Source organism: Neolamprologus brichardi, chromosome 10 (assembly GCF_056152115.1).
Source record: "Neolamprologus brichardi isolate AB-2024 chromosome 10, ASM5615211v1, whole genome shotgun sequence".
In the NCBI taxonomy this organism is placed as follows: Eukaryota; Metazoa; Chordata; class Actinopteri; order Cichliformes; family Cichlidae; genus Neolamprologus; species Neolamprologus brichardi.
In genome coordinates this window covers 11,206,671-11,228,321 of record NC_142113.1, presented here as the reverse complement: position 1 = coordinate 11,228,321, position 21,651 = coordinate 11,206,671, and the positions used below count along the sequence as shown (strand labels likewise).

The 21,651-nt window shown below is 39.4% G+C and overlaps 1 protein-coding gene across 2 annotated transcripts in view; it reads right to left on the bottom strand.

The window, feature by feature from the left end:
• Positions 1–229: 229 nt before the first annotated feature.
• The window catches only part of gabra3 (gamma-aminobutyric acid type A receptor subunit alpha3), a 114,182-nt gene continuing 92,760 nt past the window's right edge, over positions 230–21,651 (bottom strand). The window contains exons 6-11 of one of the 2 annotated variants that reach the window (XM_006799464.2): positions 21,359–21,441; positions 20,442–20,585; positions 17,209–17,361; positions 14,632–14,837; positions 6,927–6,965; positions 230–6,781 (exon numbers count right to left, since the gene is read on the bottom strand). In XM_006799464.2, coding sequence (XP_006799527.2) covers positions 6,473–6,781; positions 6,927–6,965; positions 14,632–14,837; positions 17,209–17,361; positions 20,442–20,585; positions 21,359–21,441 — 934 coding nt within the window. In that variant the 3' untranslated portion in view covers positions 230–6,472. The remainder of the gene's footprint in view (positions 6,782–6,926; positions 6,966–14,631; positions 14,838–17,208; positions 17,362–20,441; positions 20,586–21,358; positions 21,442–21,651) is intronic. The other variant, XM_006799465.2, reaches the window with a different exon arrangement.

Sequence of the window (21,651 nt, the reverse complement as noted above, 5' to 3'; positions counted from 1 at the left end):
GCTGTAATGTTAAAGTCACCCCCCTGAGCTAGCTGCATTCTGACGGTATTGTCCCTTGTGCAGAGTTGCACGTCTGTGAGATTGAAGACTCCCCTGAGTGGCTTTTGGTGGACTAGACTATTACTCGAGGTTCAGTAGCCTATTCTCTATAATGGTTTTTCATTAACTGAAATCAGACATTTATCTGACCAAACACTCAGTCACACTAGCAGAAGCATGAAAGCACTTTAACTTTATTTACTGTAAAGAACAGCGATTCCCGGACAAAAGGATGGAGACAGCTTGTCAGCAGCCCCACACAAACCCTGTGTAATAGAAAGGTGAAAGGTTAAAATAAAAGAGCTTATGCCTAACAGCTTTGCTTCACAAGTAATTAGAGATGAGCGTCCTTTACCACAGCAACCCATTTTTTTTCTTTCTTCTCTTTTTACATCAGTGAGTTCCATCCTTCATCAAACCAACGTCACGTCACAAAAAGAAGCGCATTAGCCCTATTAGCAAGTTAGGTCTTATCATCTACTGGCTTACCATAGTAACTGGTCTCCAGTTTGCATAAATTATACAATAAATTTACTGATGGCACGTGCGATCTATGCAACTTGGCATCTTACTGAAAGAAAAGCATCCTTTGTGTGATGTCAGGTCACTGGTGAAGTGAAAATAAAACTTATCTTTGATGCTTTACTCAGTGTCCTGCTAATTCCACTGGGTTCACAAAACATTTGTGCGTCATCACGTTGTTCCGAGATGTGTGTTGGGACTCTCATTTTAGCAAACGGAGTGGTTATCCCAGTGGAAGATGGTGTTCAATCGATTGAGTGTGAACAGGTCTTTAGTGTTGCTGTAGTCAAAGCCTTTTTCCACGTTTGAGCTCTGGGAGATGAACAAAACAGGCGCGCAGACAATAAAACAAAGAAAAACAAAGCACTTTACGGTCTAAGAGATAGCGCGCACAATATCCTTTTAGTGTTAATGAGTAACTTCATTTATCATTGCACAAGCATGAAAACAACCTTTTGTGTCTATGTCGTGGGGCGGGGTGGTGGTCTAATTTTCTCAGGCGTGCGGTTGTAGCTAAATTTAAAGGTTGTAGTTTTACACATAACGCCGTTCCCGTGCAGTTGAAGGCACCTACAGGGCAGTCAGAACTGGACTCCAGCCAGACAGCAACAACTCTCAAAGTCTGTGGACAACAGCACAGCTGCCTTTGTCAAAAACACAAGCTAGTGTTCATCAAATGTTCATCATCAAAACTCTTGTGCTGTGCAGATTTTGCTTCATTTTTAATTCTCTGCTGTCACTTCAGTTGCAGTCACTCTTTGTAACACTGATGCTTCCCTCCCCTCTAAAAGCTGTCTGGCAGTTTTTGGCAGTTTACTCATAGTGAAAGGCTCTCGAGGGTTGCATTGTTTTTTACTTTGTGTAATGTAATGTCTAGCTCATGTGCCTTCTGGCCAATGTGCAGCATTAAATCAAGTTTTACAGGTAACCTCCAGTGTGTGTACATCTACCAACCTTTTTTTTTGTGTGTAATAGAAAACTGTAATTTCATAAATCCTGACCATTAAAATGTATGGGAATAACACTGCATCTGTTAATTTAGACGCTAATTTGGACAACTCATTAATAGCAGGCAGCACATGTTAAATAACCATATAAATGAGGTACAACATTAAATATAGATTATTTATCATGACATATATTAAAATCGTCAGCATACAGTTTGAGCCAGAAGTTATGCCCTTGCTGTTTTGTCTGATTTGTGTGTAATCTACAGTGGCTATAAATGTTGTGAAATATAATAAATTTTAGGTGACTGTGCTTTGACTTGAATGTGTGCATGTGTTTGTTCCCTGTAGGATGTCTTCAGGCTGTAACTGAATTTTCCCCCAATGAACCACAAACAAATAGGACCCGCATGCACAGCACAGACAATCACACAAAGGGTTAAACAACAATAGTCGTCAAATGAGCCTCTAAAGGAGCATCGGGTGAGTCCAGCGTGTTGAAAGCGCGCACCTTTGAGGCTCGGATGTCACCAAGAAGGGCCTTTTAACTCCAAGACAAAATACACGGTCCTTTTAATCCTCATTTCCATTTGCTATATCCCATACAGTAAGCACATGAATGACAGAGGGCAACACACAGAGTCCAGTCACTGAGCATATAGAGACCACTTCCTAACGAAAACACAAAGTCCACAAAGTTCCCGGAGCTGTCTTTGTAGTGGAAGTCTTTGATCTCTCAATGCGTAGAGACATGCAGTGAAATTGCTGGAGAGAGAACACAGTGTGTACGACTCTGCTTGCAGACAGCTGCTTATTCACAGTTAGGTTTGAAAAGTGCACACAAGGTACGGATCGTGTAAATAGCTCGATGAGTATTATCTCTACTGTACATCTTTATAATACCATAACACGTAGTGTTACAGAGCTCAATGTAAGACAGCAGTACTTATCAAATGTAAAAATAAATGACATGACATATCAATATTCACAAAAACTATCGGAATTAATTTCACAATATCTACAAATTCACAACTTAGTAGTACTATTCTGAGCAATTAGAATTGTTGCCATTTAGTTGAATCATTTGTTTAGTTTGCCTATTTTATCTACAGCTTTCTACGCATCAGGGGTTTTGCATAAATGCTGTTGAGGTTACGTCGTATAAAACATAGAATATTTAATGCCGTACTGAATAGCATAAATATATTAATATAGTAATATAGTCTTAATATACTCTATCTCATATGGATGACATGTTTCTGCTGAAGTTAACTCTGGCCCTGTGAGAAAAGGATTTACCACGTGACTAACACAATCATAGCAGAGCCTAAATGGCAACAGTACACTGGAGTCCTGCTCATCGAAATCATCCCAGGAATGTTCAAATCAATCAATCAATCAATCAAAACGAAATAAAACAATTACCACAGGTGTACATGCAGACTCTTCAAAACACAGTTTTTTTTCTTACAATTTCTAGTTTTAAAAACTGCTCAGATTCTTATTTCTGCACTATGACATGTGTTGGCTGCTATGGTCTTTCCAAGCAGATTGGATGACGATGATCACGCTGTAGTTTAGTGGCAGAGTGAAGTGGTCGTGGTCTTATAGCTCCGGAAGTGTTTTACCCTTGTTTGCTAGTCACAAACACACAACATATGTGGATTTAAAAAAATTTATAATTGACGAGGTGTAGAGAAGTATGTTATTCTGTAAATATTTACCTTGATCAGTACAGTCAGTACAGCTTGGCAGTAATTTCATGTTGTGAATGGGGTTAGACATGAGTTTATGAATGCTGTAGTACACATGAAATTACAAAGCAAATTGATCTTTGGTTATCACATTATACCAGATCCTGACATGACAAGGGCCTTTGGGCATATCAGGGATATTTTTAAGTAAAGTAACTGTTTCTGCTTAGAAGTACGTACCTACAGTGCATTTATCCCACTACCCAGAAGAGTCATACACAAACATTAATGCTGTGTGTCATCAGCTCCACATTTAGCAGCAGCCAGCAGGGTTTATAAACCCTCAGTGGATGTGTAAAATGGATCATTTTGTTTGAGACTAAATTCTAAAAAAAATAAAAGAAGAAATAAAGAAGAGGAAACAGGGTGTTTTCATTGAAAAGTGTATAAATCAATGAAATGTATCGGATTAAAAAAAGCTATACTGCGCCGGGATGATGTGTGGTGTTCAGAAATATTTAGAGGTAATACGTATCATTAAGACACAGCGACGTGCTTCACCCTGTTTGTTATTATACATTTAATTTGCCCGATGAAATGAATTTCTATTCCTCGATTTCAGTGCAGAGGTTAGTATCACGCCTTATTTTGCCATTATAGCCACTGTGTTTCTAATGTCTGTATAAGGTTTACAAAGAAATGCACATGCTGTTGCAATTTAGCTGCATGTGGAAGAGAGAGTTAGGGTCTAGCTTTGTGTCTATGTCCACATACGTATGGCTTGAAATTAGACGCACTGATTTATTGTAATGGCTAAAAGAGTCAGTGCTCTACAAATAGCCGCTGATTACATTTTATAATAATAAAAACGTAAATATCTTATTTGTTCTTCATTTGATTATATATCAGTTTTTAAAAAATATAATAATACATCTTGTGTTAAATTGTACACATAATATATAATATATATATATATATATATATTTGATAAGAATAGCTTGTTTTCATCACGTTATAGGTCGGCTAAATTCACAACCTGTTTGATGTACTTAACTTAATTCTTTCAATCACGGAACAAAATTTTGTATTGTATTGGTGTTGTCCTGTATCTTCATTATTTAAGATGACTGCAGAGCCAGTTCAGTGTGTGCGAACTGTGCACGTGTGACCAAATAAGGGTAAAAACACTCCCAAAACTCTGTACCAGCTGTAGAGCATAAACATTGCATTAGTATGCACAAATAGTTGGAATTATGTGTGTTTATACAGATGCTGGGTTATGAGAGGTTATGAGTTACTGGGATGAAGTACAACACATTGATACCAAGCCCTATTTCCTTAGTGACAAACACCAATATTTGAGGCCAAAGACGAAAAAACGTGTACAGACTTCATCATGCATTAAGCTATGACTGAACACTTCTACGTGGTTTGTATTAACAAACCTTTACAGGTGCCACAACACGGTTCACTCACTGTCCTAAGCTTACCACTGAAAATGGTAAGCTTAACGTATGAAAGAGTATCGAGTACAGTGGTTGTCAGAGCAGGTATTTAACATGATGAAAAACAGTTTGCTTAGCATAAAAAGCAACAGAAATGGCTTTAGAGTTACACCTGCATAAACGCTTAGCACACATAACACAGAGTGTCACAGGAATACAGACACCGCTAAACAAATCAGAGACAAATTCAATGCACGGGCGATCATCGCTCCATCATTAGTGGCTCTTTGGTGCGATCAGAACAATTTGTTGTTGTTTTATTATTACGAATTTTGCAATGCAACTGTCGCCAGCGATGGCAGCGTCTCCGAAATGTGTTCAGAAATGCTGCATGACTGTGACTTGACTTTTACTACAAAACACAGCATGTGGAGACAATCGAATCGACACCGATCGACTTTACACGATAAAGTATAAAAGGGCAAAAAATACAGCACGAATCAAAACGCTTGTGCATGAGTGTGGCTACGGTGACCGATGGCAACAAAATAAGGGTGAAAAACCAAAACAATAAAAAAAAGGTTTCAAGGTGCCTGCTCACAGTTTACTTAAAGGGCGAGTGTCTGCTATGATTTAATGTGTGAAACGTGTCACGTTATTTGCATTTGAACGGCGAGAAAAAATAATGTGTGAATTCGACTTCAGTCTGAGGTAATGGCGGTAGTTTGTAATGACTGCTCAGCTCACAGAGATGTCAAAACATGTCAAAACATAAATGGCACACGGACTATGATATAGCCTTTAATATCTTTGCTTCAGCTTTTCACTAGTGCTGAAAGGTCTGTTAGCCTTCGGCACTCATGGGAAACATTTACACTTTATACCCATCTCCACCGGCGGGGGGCGTGATGCACAGCCCATACTGCGCTACACTGCAGAGCATGGATGCCAGTTTGTAAATGAATGTAATGTAAACACGCAGACCATCGTCTATATGTGTGGAAATGCAAGTGTAAGCATGTCAAAGCCTTTTTTGCTTCGTGATGTGTGTATTTACCAAGGCACGTAGCTTCTCTGTCGTAGGACATAGCCAATTAAACCTCATAGAGCCACTGAACTAGAAAATGTACAGGCAGCCCAATGAGACGCGAAAGCAGTTGCAGATAATACTGTGTTGGGACTGTTGAACTTCACCGCAAGCTGAAGGTCAGACACTGACGATTATTAACGATGTTCCAGTGGACCTACACAGGCTGCCCCCAGCTAACAGAATAACAGTAAAGCGACCAGCAAATGGCTCTCTTGGTGTATTCTGATGCATGTGTTCGTGTGCATGTCTGCATGCATATCTCAACTCAATGCACGTGACAGTCTTATTATTGGTAATGAGCTACAACGAGAACGTTGAACGCATGCTTGCCCTGACTTATCATAAGAAAAGCGCAAACATGTCCAAATTTGGTGGAAAATGCAATTTGACTACTCTACAAAACAGCAAGCCGTCAAAGGTACAGCAAAGATCACCGGGTTACTCACAACAGAGAACAGGGCCAGAGCTAAGTGTGGAGGGGACGAAACTAAAAAGAAATGCTGCACGAACACAGACTGACGTGACAATGTGCTTCCTCCACGGTCCACTACTATATGTGAATCTACTGCATGGTCAAATTTGCCTTCCATCTATACGGACGTGCAAAATATCAGATGCCTAAGAAAAAAAAGACACACAAAACATGCGCGCACACACGTACACACGCACGAAAAAAGATGTAATGGACTTGGCACACCGAAACCAAACCCAATCAAGCCGAGCATTTGGTCAGACTCAGTTTAGGTTGTTTGCTTTCATGATAGCGGGCTTTCTGTTGACATATGTGGCCCAGTAACCCAAGTTGAAGATGAAGAACAAAACTGGGAAGATGATGCGTGATATCTTGTCCACTTTGCTGACGCGGTTGTAGGATTTCTTGGCCTCTATGTAGGGGTCAGGCATATAGGGATGCTTCGCCGATGCCCCCGCGCTCTTGGAAATGGTCGTTAAACCTTGATCTTTAGCTACGTTGATGGCGTAGGTGGTTCCGACAATGTTGAAGGTGTTGTTCGACTTTTTGGACAAAGTCGCAGATTCTCTTCTCTGAAAAGGAAGAAGGAAGTAAAGCAAAGATCGTTAGGAAGAGGGGGGCACCAGACTCAACCATACTTCCATTTGAACTCATAAAGAGGAAATAGAAGCAACACCACGAGACACGACACACACAAGAACAAAACAAAAGCCTAACCAGATCTTTAATCCTGGCCATGTTAGCCTGAAACGGTTCCTGAAAAGAAAAGTAGAAAAGAAAAAAAGTTTACCAATTATATTAAAATTACCCAACTTACATACTGTATTCATCAGTATCTAGCTGGAACTACTTTTGAACATACTGTCAAATCAAATCTGCATCATACAAATCTGGATTGCAGAACGTAAAGGATCAAGATCGAAAAAAAAGAAAATCATGATGAAATTAAGAGTATGGGAATAGGAACAGTTCTGATTTGCATCATTGCAGAACCAGGCTGGACTGGCGTCTGATACTGCTAGCAGTAGCAGTAGCAGCACAGAGCAGGATTAGAAGGAAAAGCAAAATAACAGCGCCTGAAAACATGTCTGACAAACTGTATCAATGAGAGCAGCCAGACCTCTGCAGGCAAACAGATTGCGATACAACAAACACGACAAAGGCTCTGTGTGATAAAGCTGGCTGGAGAGACTGCCGTCTTAGTTCTACTAGAGGGAAATCATTAGACTGTCTTTCATATTGAAGTCGCACAGGGAGCCAGAATTTTATTTACTAAATTGGTACTGGCTCAAATAGCTAAACTTGCATCACTAGAGGATCCTGTCAGCCTAGCGAAGAACGGTACAGCGCACACAGTAGATGTGGGAGAGCAAGTAGGACACTAAGATTGATTACCAGGCAGAGTTTTAGTTTCCTGTGTGGCATCCAGTGTGCGAGTCTGTACTGTGGTAATTTCCTTCACACCATTCATTCCCACTGTGGCCACTTTAAGAAACGAATTCAGTGCGTGTCTTGTAACAGATTTTCACTTTCACAGCTCCCCCTTTTCACTTTTGCTTTTAGCCCAGCTTTAATTTTTGCTCCACTTTTTTTTTTTTTTTAGCTTCATTTAATTTTCCTTCCTTTTTGCTTCTCTCCATCTTTTTAATTAGCATAACTAATGTCCCCTCTACCCCAAAGTGCTTCACGGTGAATCTCTTACAGCGCACAGCTCATCACCAAATATTTTGTTTGGTCTTTATGCTCAGTGTTCACATATACTCACGAATGGAGGCACAGCAATGGTTTTACACGTGACAAGACATGTGCCGTGGCTATGTTCAGTGTCTCGAGTGCGTGTAAATCTCATAGGGAGTCCTTTTTAATGTCTGCCAGTAGGTTTTGCTTGGTTTTTTTTTTTGACTTTGTACTGGAGGCAGCAGGATTGAGGAGGAAATATATTTACTGTCATAAGTGTGTTTCCTTGAGTGAGCAGGGCAACAGGATGAGTATGATCCTTCAACCTTGAGGAGAGCTAACAAACTTGCAGGCAATTGATTGCTTTAAACATAGGAATGGTGAACCGGTGCTTGAAGCACCTGCTATCTTGAGTCAATTTGAACAGAAAAAGAAAGGAAGACAGAAGAGTCACACTCTTGCTCCCAGATAACCAGGTACCTTTCAATGATATTGATTCTAACACAGAACGAGCTGCTCTATTGGAGGTTTCTGTCAGCAGGAAAGGCAAATTACTACAATATCACGCATCAGGAATACATCAATTGTACTAACAATATAGCTCAATATGGGTACCTGTCACGCATCTTTTAAAGAGCAGAAATTCAATCATAAAATTTGTGAAACTGGATCGACTGCAAAATGGATGGAACACAACAGATAGCCATCAGTCACTGCCAGTGGTGAGTGACAGTAGAATGACTTGGCTGATGAATATGTGTATCCTAAGTGGCAAACACCAGTCCTGAGAAATGAAGCCAAACAACAACTTGATTTCCTCTAATGGCCACTTGAGACTGGCTCCAAACGCAAGTCCACACAGACTCCTGTGTTTTCACAGCCTGCTACAAAAATCAGTTTTAGCCTCGATAGCTAATGACCGCTATACCTTTTGCCACTGTACCTGTCAGGCGCTATTGTTTTAGCTTTGATTGCTAGCAGACAGTATATTTTTAGAGTTGATACCTAACAGATGCTATATTTTTGTCCTCAGCTAACAGCTAACAGATGCTAACAGATGCTACCATTCTGGCCACTATAGTATCTTCACGGAAATTGTATAAGAGGCCTACGGTATGTATGTTTGGAGAGGGAGCTTCAAATTAATAAGTATGTAGCCGCTTTGAATGACAGGTGGGTGCTAACAAAGGATTCTGTAGTTGCTAACCGCCTGTTTGCCTTCCCCTGAGTTAACTTGAATGGCTAACTTGAGAAACCTCTCAAATGTTCCTGCGGTGCTGCCTTTAAGAGCATTTTTAATAAACAGAAATACTGTGTTTAGAGTTCTCCACCAGTCTGGAGAAGAAAGCCTGAATGAAAGTGGTTATTAGCCTGTATTTAGAAAACATAAATTGCAATTTTATGGTCAGTTTATGTCTGTTTATAGTGAAACTTTCAGTGAGTACTAAAAGTGCTTGGCCATCTCAATTTAAGTTGCTGTACATTATGAAGGCTGTGTACCAAACTTCTAAAACCAATTTTCATACTGATCAGCGAATGTTCTGCACTCTTACACCTCTAAGCTCTAATAATACCATCCCAAACCGTTCAGTCTTTTAGACTATGGCTGCTATCTGCACAGTAATGTAGCTAATTTGTAATACAAAGTAATTTTCTGTTCTTTTTTGCTGTTCCATTGTCCTTGTAGGTAATAATTTATATGGTCTAATTATTGGGGGAACAGTATGTAGCACTGGGCTGTATGCATGTTTTTATGAACCTTATGTAACAGAGCACATAATTCACTAGCAGCCAAAGATTCCTGTGTACTATTCAAAGTCATTTCAATAGCTGCAGGCAAAAATACTCCATGAATACAATGCATCTATTGACCTTGTCTTTGTAACTTCTGAAAATTGTTGCATCAGAATTTCTTGATGAGTGTGTTTAAGTGTCCTGGGGGTAATTGTGCCTTGCTGTGTCCTGCTGTTTGGAGCTCAGTGTGTGCATGTGTGCGTGTAACTGAACCTTGTGACAGTCTGTCCCTCTCTAAGACTGGAGCTGAAGTGTTGGTGTAATAAATAGCCCCAAGTATGTGAGCATGTGGGTATGTGAGTGTGCAGACTGTCTATAGGGAGCCACGATGTCCCTGTTTGTGTTCCTGTGGACACATTTTGACGTGAGCATTTAAGTGTGTATTTAGGTAGAGGCACTTGCACTATCAAAATTTGGAGGAACTTGCTAGTTGCATGGGTGGCCTCTCTTAATAATTATGTAATTCAGTTATGATATTATATATAAACATGAAATAGACCTTTCTGATTTCACTTAAGGATGTGTTAATGTACACTTTATGGAAAAAAAGGATTCTAGCATTTGAATTCAGGTGTTTTCTGTCCTTTTGCCACAGATCTATGAAATCAAACACCTAGCCATGCGGTCTGCCTTTACAAATATTTGTTAAAGAATGGGTCACTCTAAAGAGTTCACTGATTTCAAGTGTGGCACTGTAATAGGGTGCCATGATGGCAACAAGTCAGTTTGTAAAAGGTGCAAGCTATTCCACAAACAGCTGTGAGAATCTTGAGAACTGGATGAACTCGGGCAACGTAAATTTACAGAGTGGGGCTGCCATGTGCTGAGGTGCATAGGGTGTGAAAGCCACCAACAGTCTGCTAACTCTGGCATTAACATCAGCACAAAAATGGTGCACCAGGAGCTTCATGACATGGGTTTCTTTAGGAGAGCAGTTCCTGTAGGGTCTAGTGTGTAGGTGGCCCATTACATTTGTTAATATAGCATCGCATGGAAAAAGCCAACAACAAGGGGTCAGCAATTTAGTGGTATTCCATGCTTGCTACATCAAAAAACTTGTACAAATGAATGCTTCCAAGTATCCTCCTTGCAGTGAGGAACACAGCTTAACACCCAAGTATCTCTATCATTATTGGGACTGAAAAAGTACAAAAGTGCACCCCTGGCCTCCAGAAATGTCAACTCACCTTTGTTCTTTCCACCTGAGTGCATCAAAACCTCCAGAATACATTCTACTGACACGCAAGTGCTTGTGCTAATAAGAGATCATGAATTATTCTGGTAAAATGTTGATGAAGTTATTATGTACTGCAGGTGCGTAGACATACACACACGCACACATGAAACCGCGATCACCCCTTGGCCGCAGCAGAGCAACCCACAGCCAGTGCTTCTGCCTCTGCTGATAAAACAGCACATGATATCCAACATAGCAGTGTCCAATCATGTGTCACAGGGCGCCGAGAATATGCAGGCTTTTCCAACCAAACTCCCCACCGGCTAATTTCTGTAATAACCTCACCTTCAGCCGGAGAGGGGAGAGCTAATTAGGCAGACTGCCTGTCACAGAAAACGTTCGAATAAAAGAAAAGGAAAACTACATCGATGCTCCATAACCAGTAAAGTAAATTAGTGCGCACACACTCGTCTGTGGATCATATCTGAGACCTAAAAAAAGAAAGCAGCCTAAGGGTGATGAAGTCATCATTTGGTTCCGGTAGGAGTGGTGGCTGAAACCCTAGCTCTGATGGCTGCGGGGCCAGATTTTAAAAAAAAGACTTACTAGCTAAAACTTCTCTCCTGAAGAAGAGGTTTTGCTTATGTAGCTCGTGCTCATTAACAGTCATTTTTCAAAATTTGCTACAAAAAAAAAAAGAAAAAGGGAAATATGTGCAGTGCCTGATTGCTTTGGATTCCAGTAGCTCGTTCTAGCAGGCAGTGTGTTGGAAGTGCCACGTCTCCCTCTGTGACCCCATTCTATTTTATCTATCATGACAACTGCATGCTCAGCACAGTCCCTGAGAAGCCAGTCCAGGCTGATGCCATTAAGACGAGCCATCAAAGAGGAGGGGCGGGAAAAAAAAGAAAAAGAAAAGAGAAAAAAACCTCCTCTCTGCAGCAGTGTAACGCTGCAAATTATCCCCACCAACTGAAAAGTTCTGCGGCAGCAATATGCATTTCTGCCAATCGCTCTGAGGACCAAATGTCAAACTATAAAAAAAGCGGGAAAAGGCTGTACTGATTGTGTCAAACAGTTTGTACAATGGTAGCAGAAAATAGATTCGTGGCACTGTCTGTCACAGAAGAAATAACTTTCCCTTTATGTTGTGTCTGTGGCTGTGTTTTTATGCGCTCACAGCAATACAGTAATAGCACTGCCACTATTTACCACTGGCACAGCTTCATAATGTTTCTTATATGATTCTTATATGTTTTTCCAAACACCCCAGAAGGCTGTCCTTTTAATATAGCTTTGCTTATAAGCCACAGTTAATACTCTTTCTCGGTTTGAAATGGACTGTGTTATACATATATCAGGTAAACTCATTTTAGCCGCACAATTACTAACTTATATTAGTCTCTTTATGCTGGTGTGCTTTGCTTTTATTGTTCTAATGTTCAGTTCTATGTACCAGGTCTATTCCTTATTGAACTTAAGCTACTTCTTCATGCAGCCCCCCCTTTTTTAAGATGAACTCACTCTGATCATAGACTGTATATAAAAGATGGGTGTAGCCACCAAGACCCTGTTTTTTTTTTGTTGATTTTTTTTTACAAAAACGGGAAAAGTCTGACTGATCACCCCAAAGCATACCCAGCTTTTTGCTCCTTTTTGAGTCTAATGAGGACAGAAAGCTGTAAAAAGAATATCATGCTCATTCAGTAAGACTTGAAACTAGCTTTCGTGGCTGTGGACTGCAGAAAAGTGTTTAGTGAAGTCAAAGTTTAAGTGAGCAGTAGGGTCATTTCTCCAAAGACGACTTCTTCTTGCATCCAGAGAAGTCGCCTCCTGCTGGCCACAAGAAAGAATCCAAACCTGAGCCACTTCAGCACTTTGGTTTCACTTTTCAGACCTGGAAGCTACGTCAGTGTTTTATATGCAGTCTATAGTTCTAACTGGCTGACATGCAAAATGCTCCTCCAAGAATCTCTCCATGGTTCCAATGTCAGTGACTCACTATGTATGTTAAGAGAAATAAAGGTGATGTTCAGTACACGCTAAAGTCTTTTGCTTTTGACTTTCTAGGAGCCTTTTTACATACGTCTATCTAAGGCTTTTGTAAAAGAGCTAAATAACATGAGAATCTTATATCATAACAGTAAATATACACAGCCTGATTTTAAACTGGTATTTTGTGCCTGGTGAGATTGATGTTAAAAAAAAAGAAGACTATTTTGATATTTAATGTAAGTTTTTAATCTGACTTCGTTTCTTTCATTTCACTACGTCTGTGTGCCTACAATTATTTTTGATTTAATGCTATCATTTACAAACACATGAAAAGTCCACCAGAGAGGCTCACCCTGGGCAGGATTAACTTTTAAGGGAACAGCAGAGTATTTTGTGTGGGAGTAGGTAATAGATAATAGGTATGGATTTGTAAATGATTGGATATAATTATTCGATTATTATATAATATTATACTACTGTATATATTTTTAACTAACTAAGCAGATTTTGACAATACTTTAAACATACGACAAATAACTTAAAAAAAAGGCAGATGTAAAAGTGAGGTCAGAGGTCAAATGTGACATGACATTTAGATGCAAACTATAGTGTTAATATTTAGAACCTCCGTATACTGGCAGCATTTCCTAAATCTTCCAATACAAACAAAGGCTGTGAAATTTTAAGCACATAAAGGACATTTTATGAAGGTCTGGCCTTATTTGATCCCCATTATTATTATTCTTTCAATTATTATCAATCAGTTATTATCACTTTGACCTTCAAATCATTGAGTTAAAGGAGAGGTCAGAGGTCAAATGTGACATGATATTTTAAATCTTTCTATATGTTGACAGCAAACACAACGCTTGCAATACGTTTTAAGTTGAGGGTGACCATGAAGACCGTGGTGGAGACACTTTTTAATGGCTCGTGCTCTATACTACAAAAAAGTTTGATCAGAATTCATGGAAAACTTCTCAAGCTGTCGTGATTACAGACAGAATCATCTTTCCAGTAAGGTAATCATACAGATCATATTGCATTTAAAGGCTGAAGCTGTCATGAGAAACATGTGGCTTGATTTAGGTGTTTTCTTTTTGAACAACAACTTCTTTGGACACATATCAGGTTGTTCCCTCAATATAAACCATTAAATAGGCTCAGGCACGGAGATCTTTTTATTTTATTTTATTTTTTTGGCTATTGATAAATGTACAAGATGTGATTTATCTTCAACATCACGTGATTCATTTTAAACAATATACTATATAGATGTAAATGCACCATCTTTTCTGAGGAGAATAAGGCTGCACTGACTTTAGGATGAGAGTTGAACATATGCTGCCATCATAAATCAGGGCCAGCGTCTCTGGGAGTTTACCTCTGTTTTTGCTCTCACTGTTCCGCCCCACTGTCTCTGTTCCATTTGGCAATGAATAAATAAAAGGTCTCTTTACAGGCTTTACAAAGTACTCCATGCTGCATTAAGGATACTTTCTATGCGTTTCCAAACTGCAATTTCCCCTCATCACTCCTCCAGAATCAAGTGACATTTTTAGCAACTTCTTTTTTTTTGGATTAATTTTGAATTTAATAAGCAAAGAAACGTTGCGTGAGACTTTTCCCTGAACTAGCTGCCTTTCATTCTGTTTTTGTTCTTACATATTGGTGATGGTTAATGTTGGTGCGCTGCGATGAATCGAAAGAGCAGGCGTCACACATCCATCATTTCTTTTTTTTGGTTACATGAAACATTTTCAAATGAGAATCACTCACCCTTATTTCCATGCCCTCTTTTTTCCCATCCCATGCCCAGCTGCGCTTGGTGAAGTAGTTGACTGTGGCAAACTCAATCAAGGCAGAGAAGACAAAGGCATAGCACACCGCCATGAACCAGTCCATGGCGGTGGCATAGGCCACTTTAGGAAGGGAGTTTCTAGCACTGATGCTCAAGGTAGTCATGGTTAGGACAGTGGTGACACCTGAGGAGAGAATGAAAGATCAGCAGATATTTCATTCTTTCTGAAATTAAACATTTGCGGTAATTCAATTCAATTTTATTTATATAGCGCCAATCACAACAACAGTCGCCTCAAGGTGCTTTATATTAAGTGTAATCAAGTAAGCAAGTGCCATGTAGTTCCTGTGCATTCAAGAGAAGGAAATGTCTTCAGTCGCTGGGAAATTCTCTTCAAAAATTGGATAAATAACAATGTGGCAGTGAAGTGTCCTTTTAAAAGAAAGTTACTTACAGCTCAGTCATGGTTTGTTTGGGTTTTGCTATCCTGGCACTAAACTCTCACTTTATACTGACCAACATCTCTTTAGAGATTTAAGAGAAAAGAAAGCTGCACTACAAAATAACAATAGTCTGGACTATGGCTAGAAAAAGAAATGTTAATGTGTACTGTCTCTTTAAACCTAATATAGATTCACTTTCCTGGGTTTGGTATTAGGTCTAAGTTATAAACTAAAAATGACGGTGTAGTTCCCTGCATTGCAGAGCTTTACATAATCTACTGTATGAAATCAAAAAGCCTCATACAGATGACATAACTCAGTGGTGCATAAACATTCAAAGTACACTGGGTCAGTCTTGCAAGTTCAAACAATGAGAATGTAGAATCTCAGTGTAATGACCCACTACGGAGGATTTTTCAGGCTATGTTCCTCTGTTCAAACCAGTCTGATGAATGTATTTTCTTACTAGACTTATCTACAGTAGAACGAATGAAAATGTTGAAAATTTCCTTTAGCTTATACACAAACAAAGAGACATGCTATGGACCTGCATACATAAAGCACAACCTGTCTAAGCTGCAGGATTGCGTGCAAAGGTAAATCGCTAAATGACACCACTTTTGAAAAATGAGCAGCAGATCTACATCTGCTGAAATTAATTAAGGCGAAAACGATGTCTTAAAACTTTCTAAATTTCGCAGATCATTTCACAACCTGGCCTTTACAGTCAGGGCGAATGGAATTGAAAGGCGGCTCGGACAATGTTCGCCCATCGAAGCGCATCGCTTTATCTGTTCCAACCTTTCTTATCTGATAAAAGACGGATACAAAGGAGGCTTAAAAAGGCTGCAACAAAAGAGTGATAGATGGCTATTCATGGGCTGATTGATTTGCAGGTAACGCATTTCTAATCTTGACTTTGTTCCACCATTTACATAAAATTAGAATATTCATCTGTAAAAAAAAGCAGTCCTTATTACAACAGCAATTAACTGGTGTCAGACGAGACGAGGACATCCGGTACTTGCGGTAACAGTGAATAATGCTCTATTATAAAATGCAGGTATAAATCAAAAAGTATCGAGTCTTAACTAGAAGTATAACTTGGAAGGTGACTGAGGATGCAAAAACAAAAAAGATAAATAAGATTACGCAGGTAATGACAGTCACATGCTCTCATAAACCAAGGGACTGTAAGCATGATGGCGAGAAAACTAAAACCAACACAGCTTGAAACTGTCCACTGAGAAAACAGCACTGATTCAAATTACTCTCATAATGTGAAGGAAATTGTCCCCTAAAAATTCAACCTCTTATGGGGCTGAAGTGATTCTTAGACGACTGTATAAGAAAGATATAATAGTGGGTGTATTTGTGCAGAAGTGAAGGGGATGTGGTTATTCAGACTGCACAAAGGGAGCTGGAACAGTTTTTATCTTCTCAGCAACGCTTTGCCTTGCATACATTTTTAAAATCTTTTGCGCAACGTATGCTTCTGCATGTACCTGTCTAAATGCAAAAATGCTAACCGTGTTTAGAATTACATAAGACTACTCATATTGATTATGCAGCGCAATAACAACAACTGCAGGAGAAGGAAAATTACATTCCTTATTTGAGTACCTTTGAGTTGATCACATCTGACGCAATGTTCTTAGCATGAATCGAGTTGGATGGACAAATTTAATCTATTATTATTCATGGCTTAAAGGGAGAAAACACAGTCAATTGTCGCGATGGCAACTGGGAAATGTCTCTATATTAAAGAGGAATTGTTATGAATAATAAAGGAAAAATATGACATGTAAATGCTTTAAATCTTGTTTTATGCTCTCTGTATTAACAGTGAACAGTTTCCTAAGAATAAGTAGTAAGGATGTTAGTGTCTGCAGCAGAATAAAGTCAGAGCACCTGAATGTACTAAGCTAACTAAAGCTAAAAAAAGAGAACTTTTCATGCTGAAACCTTTTCAAACCATAAACAAGTAAAAAGTCCTTAGACAGTGCCTTTCTTTTACCTCATCATTTAATAGCCCTCTGAATAACTAGCTTCTTCAATGAAACATTTAATGCATTTATTTGAGCTGGATTTAAAACACGAGATAGCACTCACCGAATACTGTGCGCGCCGGAACGGATTCTCTGTTTAGCCAGAAGGAGACCTGAGACAGTATGACAGTCATGATGCACGGAAGGTAGGTTTGAATCACAAAATAGCCAATTTTCCTTTTCAAATGGAAATATGTTGTCATCACTACATATTCGCCTGAGGGGAAAAGAGACAAACAGAAAAAGATGGAGAGACACAGACAGGGTCATGATTATTAATATACTTGTTCCTCGCTCAGAGCAACACAAGGAAAAATATTTGAAAATTGATGCATTAATGTTTGAACATTAACGTGCATGTGACAAGACGTGAGCAGTATTGAGACAGAAAATGCTTAAAATATTCCAAAGATGTTGATGCACACTTCCACACCTTAAGCTATAGACTGTATATAAAAGATGGACATAGCCACTGTGTCAACACCCATTGGCTAGTTTGGCCTTAATGCCTCAAGCTGAGAATGCTAGGTCCTAAATAAGCTGAAGGACTGCGTTCTCAAAGGTTTCTATACAATATGATTTGATTTTGGAACAACAGGAGTCGCCACCTGCTGGCTGATAGTAAGAATGTAAGTTTAAGTAACTCGCATTGGCTCAGATGAGAAGCTATGTCCATCTTTTACTTACAGCAAGAGTTTTTAACCGTAAGAGACAAAAAAGTATAATAATAACTAAATAATAAAGACTGTAAACAAACAGACTGGCAGATGACATCACATTGATGTCATTAATAAGACATATACAAAGTGTCACATTCTTTTAAGTGCACATTTACATGTTTCTTGGGATGTTTTTTGCTGTTCATATAAATATGTCAATTATACTAGCAAATGGATAAACTCACATCTTCTCCAACTGCCAGCTCTCAGTGCCATGTTTGCAATCTGTGTTACGAAGATAGGACGAAAAACAGATTTCCATCCCTGAGGTGTTTTTTTGGTTTTGTTTTTTTCTGAGGAGAATCAAACCAGAGCTGATCGGGCTCAAATCCTCCCATCCCCCTAGATCACTATCAGTGTTGGGAAGGTTACTTTTAAAATGTATACCATTACAGAATACATGCCCCAAAATGTATTCTGTAACGTATTCCGTTACGTTACTCAATGAGAGTAACGTATTCTGAATACTTTGGATTACTTAATATATTATCATGCTGTTTACAACTACATGAATGTACTATTGCTGTGATTTATTACTGTTACTGAAGGTCCGCGGCTCCGAACCGTAGTAAAGGGACCTCTGACTAATACGGTGGGTTCTGTGCAGGCTTGTAGCCGAAAACTAGCTTTACTTTGTTGTCTGGGTCAACTTTGCTAGTGAGAGACAGAGAGAGGCGTTGAAAGGCTGCTCCAACGGAACTTATTGTTTTTGGAGGAAAACACGAACACGGTGTACAGTCGAGTCTTAATAGCTTACTTACAACTGGGCTCGTCAGGCACTCTTCTTGGCTGCAGTGGTTATTATTATATTTACATGCTTCCAGCTCCCGTTTTTGCTCGATGACAGCTCGTACTTTTCCTTTTTCTCCCTCCCTCGCTCACAGACACATAACGTGTATGGCAGTCCATTCTCCCTGCAGCACGGACTACACTGCCTATGATGCTACATTCTTTAGAGCTATACCGGTAGCATTCTGCCTATTAGCTTAGCACAACAACAACAAAAAGGCCTCTCTCACCCAGGAAACACGCAGAGAGAGCGCGTCACCCTGTAACCATGGCAACCGTAACGCTGCCACCTGGAACAACAGAACATAGCTGTCAAACAAAACCCAAACAGGCCTGACCTGCGACAATATGAAACAGGGAAGTACCGCCGTGTAATCCATTTATTTCAACAAAGTAACTGTATTCTAAATACCACCTTTTTAAACGGTAACTGTAACGGAATACAGTTACTCATATTTTGTATCTTAAATACGTAACGGCGGCACATGTATTCCGTTACTCCCCAACAATGATCACTATAGTCCATTAGGTTTAAAGTCTAAGGAAATGAGCTTTTCGAACAGCCATAAGCTGAAGCGGTTTATGAAAGAAATCGCACTGACTCCATCATGAATCTTTGGTACTTGTCAGACTTCTGTTGGTCTTCTTCCATCGCTGCAATTCTCCTGACTTACATTCAACCCACCAAACAGCACAAACAATAAAGATACTCTCAAGGAACGCGTCCTCTGTAGAGTTAAACAGGTGCAGTTATTTAAAGGAGACACACAAATACACACACACACTTTTATTTCTTGGAAAACAGGAGTGCCATCTAACAAAGTGGATTCTTGTTGCTTTAGTCTCCAAAGACAACTGAAGTCTGACAGATATCAGCGACTCTGTGGCTCACCTCTTGAAAGTTCCACAAGCAAACAGTTTGAATACAAAGGTTAAATCTCTCAAAACTGAGAGCAGCGTGGCTCGCTGGTAAGCTGTTTTACTCTTTTAGTGATTTCCAAATGGCCCACTAAAGCAACTTTTTATTTTTAGCTTTGCCATTACAAGCTCTTTGGTACTTTATCTAGTCCTATTACACCATTAACTAAAGCTGCTGATTGATGTTAGCGGTACATGATAGTGACTGATAAATATAATAAAAATGCAGCACATTCTCGAAGGTGTTTGAACTCAAATGATCTATTACCAGTGAGATGCTGCTGCTGTAAATATTTTCAGCATATGCGAGTACCCTGCCCTCACCGTGCTATTTCACGCCTTTATATTAAATTGCTAACATAAGCTTTAAGCCCTCCAATGGGGAAATAACAGAAAAATTGATTTTTGTGTGACAGATAAAAAGGATTCTGCAACAGTTTTGAAGATAAGATTTTAAGATCAAATGAATATGCAATCAAAAGAAAGGGCTAGACGACGGTTATTATAGTTGACTCTTGGCTGTACCCCAAAGCAAAGTGAAAAAAACAAAAAAAATCTTTCACCTCTGGCAAACGTCTTCATATTATCTTGATAAATATGCTGAATAGTTTCAGTCATCATTTTCTCGATGGAGCCAAAGCAATGCAAGATGAATTTAAAATGACAGAAACTGTTGAGAAACTGCAGACTGTTTATTATTTTGGAAGACAAATTACACAAGAGCCACTATATGTCAGTGGAATAGATTATATGCAGTTTATCTTTCAAAAGTGAGAATTCGATCACTTTTAGTACTCAAAATCAACTTTTTGCCTGTTCCAGATAAACTCTGATTTACCTTACAGTGCTGTCTGTACCCAGAATGGCATACCTGTGCTGGAACTGATGGTTTCTTTGCCAATAACATGTCCCAGTAAGTCATATTGGTTCAGCCTGGATCCGTCCTCTGCCACAGCGACAGACCTCTCGTCACCCTGGGTCCACAGGTAGATCACCTCATTATTTGTGTAAGCATCTGAGCAAACGGAAGACAGCATAGGTGAGAGCTCAAAATATGGGTGCAATATTTTCTATTTTTCTCCTACCTCTGCACATTGTAGGATTATCAGCATTTGCTTTGGCAAAAAGTTAACTGCTGACTTCAGGATCTAAAAGATATTTTTCCTAAATTCCAGTAAGTCCTTCATGATAATACGCAGCGTCCATCCAGTATTGATCGGGCTGACAGACCTGCGGCCGATAACGATATCAGGTTTCACAAAAAAAATCCTTTTACTGCGTTCACCGCCCTGAGATTTAATCCTCACGCGTCAGGGGATCACTGACTTTTCCTCCAGTGCCACTTTTTAAACTAAATGTATCCAAAACGAATGCTCTACCTATCAGCATCATTTTATGTTGTCATATAAGCATTGCTGCTAACACATCAAACTATATCTAATGCTGTGTCTGAAACAGTAAATAGCCTATGCTTGTGTATGGATGGTTACATGCCCTGCACTATGAGCATAATGTGCTTAAATTACTTTCAGTAACTGTCGCTGTGGCGATGCCTAATGGGTGCAGCCCAAAGAGGGAGAAGATCTTTATTAATACAATTTTCTCTTAACTGCTTTTGTTATATTACCAAACATCATACTGCAGTGTACTTTTAGCCTTTGTTTTGTTTTTCTTCTTTTTTTATAGTTCAGGAAAAGGTTCCTAACACCTGCAGAGAACCATCCCCACTGTTTCAGATGTCTGATCTTATATAAAACACTTTTGTTTTGACCATCTGGACTGACTTACAACTTCCAAACTTCAGAGGACAGGCGTGTGCATCCATTGGGAAATCCTCCAGGTGCATGGGGCACTCAGCATGAATGGTCAACCTGTGGGGGCGGAGGGAAAGAAAATGCATCACTGTTCAGTCTGCAGGATGGTTGAACAGGTCATTATAAACAAATGATGATGCATAATGATGTCAAATATTTCTGCAGAAACGTAATTTGGAGCATTTTCATAGAGATATGTGAGACATGCTGGGAAGGTCTTATGCAAATTGCTTTATCGTGCATCAAAATTGGCTTTCCCACAAATCC